Source organism: Henckelia pumila, chromosome 1, assembly GCF_033568475.1.
Source record: "Henckelia pumila isolate YLH828 chromosome 1, ASM3356847v2, whole genome shotgun sequence".
Classification (NCBI taxonomy): domain Eukaryota; kingdom Viridiplantae; phylum Streptophyta; class Magnoliopsida; order Lamiales; family Gesneriaceae; genus Henckelia; species Henckelia pumila.
Genome location: NC_133120.1, coordinates 99,805,760 through 99,816,267, shown reverse-complemented (window position 1 = coordinate 99,816,267; position 10,508 = coordinate 99,805,760). Strand labels below are relative to the sequence as shown.

At 33.2% G+C, this 10,508-nt stretch overlaps 2 protein-coding genes across 4 annotated transcripts; both read right to left on the bottom strand.

Annotated features, from left to right (window-relative positions):
- Positions 1 to 2,390: 2,390 nt before the first annotated feature.
- On the bottom strand, positions 2,391 to 2,882 carry LOC140870609 (B3 domain-containing protein At2g33720-like). Its single transcript, XM_073273025.1, has one exon. The coding sequence runs from the start codon at positions 2,880 to 2,882 to the stop codon at positions 2,391 to 2,393; it is 492 nt and encodes a 163-aa protein (XP_073129126.1).
- A 1,439-nt stretch (positions 2,883 to 4,321) lies between these two features.
- On the bottom strand, positions 4,322 to 6,764 carry LOC140874569 (nuclear transcription factor Y subunit C-4-like). 3 transcript variants are annotated; one of them, XM_073277869.1, is made up of 3 exons: positions 6,646 to 6,764; positions 6,135 to 6,160; positions 4,322 to 5,634 (listed from the first exon to the last, which is right to left on the bottom strand). In XM_073277869.1, the coding sequence occupies exon 3, from the start codon at positions 5,589 to 5,591 to the stop codon at positions 4,794 to 4,796; it is 798 nt and encodes a 265-aa protein (XP_073133970.1). In that variant the 5' UTR covers positions 5,592 to 5,634; positions 6,135 to 6,160; positions 6,646 to 6,764; the 3' UTR covers positions 4,322 to 4,793. The 3 variants fall into 3 exon arrangements, with proteins under 3 accessions (XP_073133970.1, XP_073133971.1, XP_073133969.1); XM_073277870.1 differs by lacking the exon at positions 6,646 to 6,764 and having other exon boundaries at positions 6,034 to 6,160; XM_073277868.1 differs by lacking the exon at positions 6,135 to 6,160 and having other exon boundaries at positions 4,324 to 5,634; positions 6,646 to 6,762.
- Positions 6,765 to 10,508: the final 3,744 nt, after the last annotated feature.

The following is a 10,508-nucleotide window of genomic DNA, read 5'->3' as shown; positions in this document are numbered from 1 at the left end:
TTAATATCTAATGGAATGGTTTGTTCTCATAAAAAAATAGCTTCATATAGACATTAATTAATGTATAATAATAATAATAAAAATAAAAATAATAATTATAAATACATATAATAAGTATTAGTATTAGTAGTACTAATAATAATAAATAAATAAATATATATATTAGGAAATGTCATTACACGAAAAACTATACATTAATAATAATAATAATAATAATAATAATAATAATAATAATAATAATAATAATAATAATAATAATAATAATAATAATAATAATAATAATATTGCACATAGATATATCTCGCGTAAAAAAAGTTCAGAATGTTCGAAAGAGACGGTTGAAAATTTATTTGTCTAAACATGAAAAAACTTTAAAGAACCAAACAACAAATCACACAATAATTTTTTTTTATAATTTTACAAATTAATACCTAAAAACAATGATGTATTTTTAGTTACGGTAGAGAAAAATGATAAAATCGAGTGATTCTTAATAAAACACAAAAGACAAAAGGACGGGTGTTCGTTTTGAGGGAAGAAACCCAAAAAATTAACTTAAATAAAAAAAAAGTATATTACAATAACTCAAATAAATAAAGCAATAATATCACAATTAAAAAAACAGGTAAGTGTCAAAGATACTAAATAACATCAAATTCGATAATGAAAAAAACACATGAAAATAAGAGATAATGATAGGATTTGTGAATTTAATCGAAAATAAAGTAGGAGAAATAAAAATAAAAGATAAAAAAATTGAATGATTAGAAAATTAAACAAAAATGTTTGAAAAATCACGGTTGTTTAATATAGTTGAATAAAAGATGAAAAAATTTGCGTATAACGTTCATTTGCACAATTTTGTGACCATTCATAGTGCATTCAAGTTAGGGGTGGAATAGGGTCGGGACCCGTCCCGAAAACCCTCTACCCAACTCTCGTCCCGAAAATAATCGGGAAACTTTTTTTTTCTCCCGATCCCATACGAAACATTTCGGAACCCGACTATTCGGGATCCCGAACATTCGGGATCCCGTCGGGTAGGAAAAGAAAATCCCGAATTATAAAAAATGTGTGATTATTTTATTAAATATACTATTTAGAAACTTATTTTATAAATAAAAATAAATATTTAACTTAAAACATATAATATTAAAATATTTTGGATAATGTTTCAAGGTTTTATTAAGAGAAAAAATGTATCGGATAATTATTAATAAAATGTTCGGATACAATTACTAAATAAATGTTGTTAAATAGATTGTCAAATTAATTTATTGAGTTTTGTTCTACATATATATTTGTTCTAATTAGATAATTATAAATATGAATTAATTAAATTATTAATTTATTTTTTAAAAAAAATACACAAAAATAAAATGTTATTTCGTGATTTTACAATTTTATCGTTCCAACAATAAAAATTATGTGAATTAAGTCCACAATTAAGTGATAATATGAGTTGAAGCCGAATAATATTTAGCTTATTATATTAATAAAGTTATTAATAAAAGGGAAAATTGCATATACCACCCTTGTGAAATCTCGGGTTTGTTGATAACCCCCTATGAAATTTTTTAAGCTAATAACCCCCTGTGATTCTAGATTTATAGCATGCACACCCCTTTTGATTAAAAAATGACGAAAATACCCTTGACTTTTATGAACTCTTTAATTTATCATTTATTTTATGTAGGGGTATTTTCGTCATTTTTTAGCTGAAAAGGATGTAGATGCTACAAATCTAGAATCACATGGGGTTATTAGCTTAAAAAATTTTCATAGGGGGTTATCAGCAAACCCGGGATTTCACAAGGGTGATATATGCAATTTCTCCTTAATAAAATATATTATTATATTATTTCGGGATGGGTCAGAAATCCCGTCGGGATAAGGTTTTATTCCCGATCCCTCTCCCGATATTAATCGGGATGGGAAAAATCTTGAGCTCTTCTTTTATTTATGTATTTATTATTATTTTTTATTTTATCTTCCATGTAGTTTCTCGATAATTTTGATGCGAGGATTTGCGACTCTTCGACGGAGTCGTAGCCGGTGGAGAAGTTGGTTAAAGCATCCTCGTAAACCATGTCCGCTTCCTCCGTGGTATTTTTTAATGATTTAGAACTTGGATTCTTTTTTGATCTTGACAAGAATTAAACAAATTAAATATATTAAGATTGATAAAGTTGTGGTCCAATATGGAAGTTTGTAATCTTTTATCATAATATTTCAACAATTAATATATAGAACAAGTTCACTAGCTAGCCGCCTGCATATGCATGCATGTTGTGTTATATATTTACACAGATCAGAAAGATTAATCAAACGCACACCCTAATACAAACAATTCGTTGGTTCTAAATTCGATGATTAATATATATATAATTTCAAAAGAAAACGATCTCTGCCTTGTTGAGTAGTGTAAACTCGAATCTTCCATGTTGTTCTTCCCAGCGAAGCCCGATTTCGTCGTTCGTTCTGAGTCCTCGTCTTTTAACGAAATCTTTCTTCCAACCTTTGATGAGGGTGTAGCTCTTAGTTATCCACGTTTTCAGCGTAAGCCTGTGCTCCGTCTTCGTATCGACGTCGTAGAAAACAATATCCACACCTATCTTCTTGTCGAAATCTCCCACGTGAGGCAACACATGCTTTTCAACAGCTTTCATTCCTAGCAGAAGCCTCGACGATCCGTCCACGTCGCTCTTGTGCAGCTTTTTCTTGATCGTCCAATGATCGTCGATTTGACTATCCGAAATCGGGGCGGTGATCGCTACTCCGAACAGTACGATAGTTGTCGAACATGCATCGGAGGTGGAAACATTAAGAGAAGCTTGGCCGCGGTGATTCTCTTCTCCGGAAGAAGAAGCGGTGAATGCCATTCATGCAAAAAAAATATATTTGTTGAGATATAATAACTTATTTTGGTATGATCAATGTTATATTTATAGAAGTGCGGTTTCGAGTCCTACTAGGATATGTTAGTTTTTCAGAGTTTCCATAAATATCTATTTAATTATCTGAATGAAATATAAAAGTTTCCTAATTTAAAATTTAAATATTTGTGGAAGAGTAATTGGGATCCTAGAGAATCCGGGAACAAATCATTTAATTACAATTCGTTGAATTTTAATTTAATTATTTCAAATTCCGTATTTTTTTTATTTAACTAATTACATTTTGGATCGGAGTTTAAAACAGATCATTAGATCGTGAAATAAATATTTTCCATTTATATGTGCTACTTATTATATATATGGAAGTTTATTTGAAAGTTTGTATGGATCGATAAAATCTTGAAATATATATATCTTGGCAAGATATTTTTTAAAAAAAAACAGCTGGAAAGATTTTTTATTTTTTAAAATTTGTATTCAACCTAATATTTTAAAAATAATCTGATAACTTAATTAAAATTTAAATAATTTGCGTAGATAGAAAGAAAAAATTTGAAATATTTATAAAACAAATTGAAACTCAATTATAGCACACGCCTTAACCGGAGTCAAAAAAAGATAATGGTTGTTAACTTGTTATTATTCCAAAAGGGGTTGACCTGACCCCGATGGGGATCATAATGGTTGTTATTATTATTTGAATAAATGGTTGTATTTAGAATCAGGCCCAGCCCGATAGATTGGACAAGGATTCCTCCACCTCGGTATCTGAGGCCTGCTGCATTACAGCCAAATCTTTAGCAGAAGCGAAATTCTTAAGAAAGTCAAGGGCAGTGCGGCCACAAGGATTGACCAGAAAAGAGACACCAGGGCTCTTGGGGAGGTCATTTTCCTCCCTAGCCGAGCACACGAATGGCTCCTCCATCTTACACTTTCCTTTGGACAGGTCAGGAGCCGCCTTGTTTGAAGCTGTCCCAAAATCCGAGCTTGCATGTTTCTTTGATGATTTCTTCTTGGGATCATCAGTAAGAGGAGATCCAGAGAAATCCCCAGGCCTTTTCTTCTGCGAGGACTTCAACATCTCGGCCTTCACGTTTCTATCGTCTGAATGGGAAATCAGGGTTAAAGAGATATGGTGCTACCAAAAAGTTTTTTTTCTAAAAAACACACTTTTAAACACATGGGTTTTACCTACGAGCCCTTCTATTTTCAACATTTTTCTCATAGCCCACTTCATTTCACAACCATTGCTGACCCGAGCTCGAAAGTGTTAAAAATTTGCTCACTAGACCCAACCTGAAAAAATTTTGGTTACATCAAAGTATTTTCCTTTTTCTCCTTGATCAAAAGTACAACATAGGAACAGGGATCTCCCCCGCCAGATTCACTTCTAAGTGTAAAAATAGTTTTACATAATACTTTAAATTGTCTAAAATAGTTTTGAATCACAATATATAATATAAAGTCTGCAGATCTTTGAATGAAAGACATCAGCAAATGCTTTACACAACATCTGGCTGATGCCACCCATTACACACAGACTTTATGAAAGAACTACAGATATGAAAACAAGATTTTCTTGCCATTCTTGCGGTTTAGAGACGTGCCCTACCATGTAGGTATCTCTTCGGAAAATTATAGAACAGTCGTAATTCTCCAATTTATTCGCAAGCAAATTTTGCAAAAAAACATGCTTCTATTTACAAGACACAAACATCTTCACTCTTGTTCTTGATTTTCTAGTTCCTCTTACGACCGAACATCACATATTACATATTACACTCCCTCAACCTGAATCCACCAGCTAAGATCATACAGAGCCTCTGCTAGATATACTGCACAAACTTCCAAACAGTGTAATAAACATCTCTCAGCGAGAACTCAGAAGAGCTCAAGTTATGGATCACCTGGCTGCTGCTCTGGTGGCTGCTGCTGAGTATGCAACTGTGGCCAGGCCATGAAAGAGAGAGGTGGTCTCGACTGTTGACCCCCATAAAGTGCAGCTTGATCAAGCTGTGGATTGTGTTGGGGAACATAGTAATATGGAACTGCATCTGCAGGAGATCCCATTAATGGAATAGTAGCTTTAGCGATTCCAAGACCCTCTTCCTTCAATTCATCTCTAGGAATGATATCAACCAGAAAGTCAAACACATCTGTTCTTGAAATTGCAGCGGCGATATCGTTCTTTTGTAGGGTTCTTCTCTTATTCTCTTCTGTGTGTATCCAAGCCCGCATAGTCAGCTCCAAGATGAACATCTCACAAGCCTTAGCGAATATAACCGGAGCTTCAGCAGAGATCATCCTGACATCTTCATCAGCTTTCATTATCTTTTTTATGCGAGCTAGTGGAAGACTGTGGTTCTTGAACTCGATAGTTTGTTCGACTTCTTGCATTTGGCTGGCCCAGAAACCTTGGAGTTGCTGCTGCTGCTGCTGCTGCTGCTGCTGCTGCTGACCATGGAACTGCTGAGCTTGATGATAACTACCAAGCTGTTGTTGAGGGGGGAAAGTAGTTGGAAGCTGAGTTGGAGAAGAAACGGCGGTGGCTGGAGTGCCCGTGGCCACCATTGGTGTTGTTTGATAAGAAGTGGCATAAGCCATTTGACCACTCACTGCAACACCTCCCGCAGCTGCAAGTTGTTGCTGCCGGTTCTGGTGAACAGGCAGCTGTTGCTGATCCGAACTATTCATGGCTGTAGGCGTTAGTACTTCTGCTTCAATTCTCAATTTCGAGCTGCGAGAAAAAATTGGAGTAAGCAGATTGCTGCAAATTGAATCGAACCGAGAATGTATTAACTATGATGGAAACTAAAAAAATCGTCCAACATCCACAGCAAATCCCACTGTGGCTCCAAGTATCAACCACGCCTATATATAATTTGAAATACACTCTCCGTTATGTTTGGGTTGATGAAATTGGATCTGAAAACGTATTTGAGGAGAAGTTTCGGAAATAAATAAATAAATAAATATTAAGTGACTACTTTTGATAGAACTTTCGAATTCATACTCTAGAATTTTCTTGAATTTCAAGAATGAATTTCAATTCTGATTTTAGTAAAAAATTCATGAGGTATTCCAAGAAGCTCGTGTATCTATAGATCCAAATGCAGAACTAAATCTTCCTACACACCTTATTTATTAAACTTAAGTTTACATGTTATGAGACATAACAATTAACAATCAGCCAGTGGACGACAGATTAAAAACAGATGAACATCTGCGAGGTGAAACCTTTTGTCATTGAATGGAAGTTTTGCCTGCTCAATAAAATACATACAAAAATAATATTAATAATAATAAAATTATGAAAATGAAAAATTGAATAAATAAAGAAACCTATAACAAACACAAAGTGATAGTGAAAAATGAAACGGCTTGAAACTAGAGGTACATATGGTGACTAAACTTAAGAAAAGATAAAATTTTAACTGATTACATAAAAGAATCCTAAAAGTTCTGCTTAAATCCAATATTAGAGGTGCATATCGTGTTCGAAGCTTTAAAATCATCCCCATCTCATTTAAAATTCAGCTCATAATAAGGTCAACCCAAGAATCAAAGCACATCAAAGGAAATAAAAAAAACCAACATCGTGGCATTATCACCCACAGAACCCAGTTTTTCTTTTTCTTTTTTTTTTTAAAAAAAGCAGTAAATTGCAAAGTTTCAGGGCAGAATACTCGATAACACAAAAAAAAGTAAAAATCAAGAATTAAAAGAAATCACTTAAGCAAAGATATACCCAGTCGGAAGATTCCTCGCGTGCAGAGAACCAAACCCTAACAGAGCGCGGGCTGCCAATATATATTCATATCCGTAAAGATAACTGTTAAGAGACAAGAGGGGGGCAGAGGGGGGCAGAGGTTTTGAATGTAGGAGACTTCTGGGGGAATCAGGCACCTGAGACACGTGTCACTGCGTGGGGCACCCAGGTACAGTGCTAGAGACTAACACGTGTCGAGTGATTACTGACTGGTTGTTGGTTAATGAGATCCTATCCATGGTATTACCCATATCATGCATCCGATGGTCAATATTTTTACACATGATCATAATTAATGAGATATTGTTGATGTGACAAATCATAAGACATTGGATTTATGATTCGGATAAAACCCTTAAGGTAGGTTGAACTCTATCCTGGTTGTGCCTTCACATGTGTGACGCACTCACTATTATTATGAGAGTTGAATATTATGAGAGTTGAATATTTTGTTTAAAAATGACACTTCTACCCTTATCCATTATCTTTCACTTCAATCAATATTAAAATACAAAATCCGATGCTAATAATAAACAAAAAAAAAACAAAAAAGATGAGAGAATGGACTCTAAAAGCAAAACAAACCCAAATAGTATTTATATAAAAATTCAAATTAAAATTAAAGAACAAAAATCATATCATATACATGCTTATGTAGATACAGGAGCAAGTATGTGTCTAGCAAGTAAATACATACTCCCAAATCATTATTGGAAGAAATACGATAAATGATTAAAAGTTCGAATAGGAGATAGATCAATAATCATGTTTGATACAGTAGCAGAAAAATTAAAAATAGAAATTGAGGAAACAAAATTTGTAATACCCATTATATACCAAATAGAATCAGGAATGAACATTATAATAGGAAATAACTTTTTAAGAGAATATCTTCCTTTTACACAGTTTGAAGATAACATAAATTTAAACAAAGGATCATCAATGATTTACATTCCTAAAATACGAACAGCATTTCGTGTAGGAAATGAAGGATTTACAAAGAATTTTCATAAACGAAATACAAATCCAATAGAACTAAAAATATAAAATATTTTAACGATTAATCCTGAAAAAAAAATCATGAAGAAATTTCATGATATTTGTTCTGAAAATTCTCATGACAAAATTAAGAAAAGAAAACAATTCATTGCTTCAATAAAACTCAAAGACCCTAATATCACAATTCGTGAAGCACCAAGAAGATGCAACATGGATGATGTAAAAATATTCGAAAAAGAAGTTCAAGAATTATTAAAACTTAAGATAATCATCCCTAGTAAAAGTTCACACTCTTCACCAGCCTTTTATGTCAGTAAGAAAGATACACTTATAAGAAAAGAATGGTAATTGATTATCGAAAAATGAATAAAACAACAATTATGGACGGATATTATATCACAAATAAGAATGATTTACTATCTTATATAAGAGAAATGAAATATTTTTCCAGTTTAGATTGTAAATCAGGATTCTGACAAATTCAGCTAGAACCACAAACACAATTACTTACAGCATTCAGTTGTCCAAAAGGACAATATCAATGGACTGTATTACCTTTCGGACTTAAACAAGCATCAGGTATCTTTCAAAGATATATGGATGAATCTTTTAAATCATATGTAGATTTTTATTGTGATGACATATTAATTTATTCAAAAACACTAGATCAACATTATAAAGACCTCATGACAGTATTAGATATTTGTCATAAAGATGGAATTATACTTTCTGAAAAGAAAGCACAATTGTTTAAAACAAAAATAAATTATTTAGGATTACAAATAAAATATGGAAAACATTGTTTACAACAGCATATATTTAAGAAAATTCACGATTCTCCTAGTGAAATCAAGGATAAAGATCAATTAAGAAGATTTTTAGGATTATTAACTTATTCTGGAAATTACATTAAGAAACTTGCAGAAATCAGAAAACCTATTCAGGCAAAACTTAAACAAGACCATAAGTGAAAATGGTCTAAAGAAGATACTAATTATATTAACACTATTAAAAAAAAGATAATTAGTAATATTCCCGAATTATATTTTCCTTCAAATAAAGACATAATAATAATTGAAACAGACGCTTCAGATGTGTGAGGCCTCGATTCTAATCATCTAATCTTAGGGTAATGATTAACACAATTAAACAAAAGGATTAAAGATAAAAAAAAAATTTAAAGGGGGTGCTCGCTCGATCGGTAAGATCTTACCGATCGAGCGGCCAAAAATAATCCAAGTTTCTGCCCAAAATTTTAGGACCCCCGCTCGATCGGTAAGATTCAACCGATCGAGAGAGGTGCTCTGTACCAGAAAAATTCTGGTGTCTCTACTCCAAAACCAACTCAACTCAAACCATGCAATGATAACATAAAAACCCATTCAACAAGATACAAAGGATTAGGTCTAGAGTTATACAATCTCACAATATAACATGCATAAAAATTCCATTTAGTTCGGACTTATTCAATACAAAAAAGAGTTCGAATACATAAACGACTCCTAACATCCTAGCCTCACTCTATCTCTCAACCATCTAGTCATGCTGCCTCTGACTCGGTCCTGCCCCACCTGCTGCCAAGTACACATACAAACAAAGACAACAGCCGGATAATCCGGTGAGAATAATATTCCCAGTAAAAGAGGCTACCATACAATATCATGTAATATATCAAACATGATATATAATCAAGTTCCACATAAACTTCAAGTATTTCATTTACTGCGGAATAAAATGATATGCGTGACTTTAAAACTTCTGGATTGACAGACTCAGATAATCAAAAGGAATTTTTCTTTCTTTTTTTCTTCGGTTTGGGATCCCGAGGTTAAAATATCCCACAATCACACCAAACTTCCCTTTCGAGGTGGACGAGGTATATTTTAATCCTCTAGACTCTAGGGCATTATAGTGAGTTAATCGACACTTGTAGTAAATCGCCTACCAAGGCCACTCAACTGTAATCTCCAGATCGTCTAATTCAAAATGAATAATCAATCGGTTCAATATGAATGCATATGAAATCTAGTGCACTCAAATAGTAATTCCATCATAAGCTCAAACAAGCATATAAACATGCAATATGTGATTTTCTCTAGGACACTCGAATCAATCCGGATTCAAGTTAATCGTCCTATTTCATTCCAAAGTCGTCTTATACCTTCTCGTCATTTCACAATCTTCAATCTGTAAAACAACAATTCTCAATTCAAACTCAATCAAACTTCTTCGATTGATAAATAAGAAAGTTGATACTATACCGTCTGAATCTTCCAAACTGATCGAAGCTGCAATCTTGCAACTCCAAGGACTTCGAATCAATCTAACAAAAGAAGTTATAAGATCAATATCGATAGCAAAACCTCATCAAACTCGGTATAATCAAATCAATAGAAACGATAACCCTAAACTCAAACTGACGGCATAACGGCTATAAACTGATCAAACCGAAATCGCATACAGCAGAATATCAGTTCCAAATACTCAAACTAATCATCTAACATCATTTCCAAGTCAAACCCAACACATCTCAAAAATCTAAGTTTCGAAAATCATAAGAAAAATCATATCAAATCCGATCGTCGAAATTTCTCCGAACCGTCTTAGATATACTAACACAGCCACCTCAAGAACATCCTCTCCGAATTTAAATCAATTCTAACAACATCCAAAATTTCAAACCTCTTAGAAATAAGAGAAACTTACTTCCAAATGGAGCACTCGATGCTGTGATCGCAGATATCTACTCGAGATTGAATTCCAACGGACGGATCGAACTAAAAATGAAATCACAAAAGCTTGGGGAAGCTTTTGTCGCTTCAATGGAAGAGGGGACGGTTGGA

Coding starts and splice junctions, on each gene's coding strand:
- LOC140874569 (XM_073277869.1), bottom strand. CDS start 5,591: ATGAATAGTTCGGATCAGCAACAGCTGCCTGTTCACCAGAACCGGCAG.
- LOC140870609 (XM_073273025.1), bottom strand. CDS start 2,882: ATGGCATTCACCGCTTCTTCTTCCGGAGAAGAGAATCACCGCGGCCAA.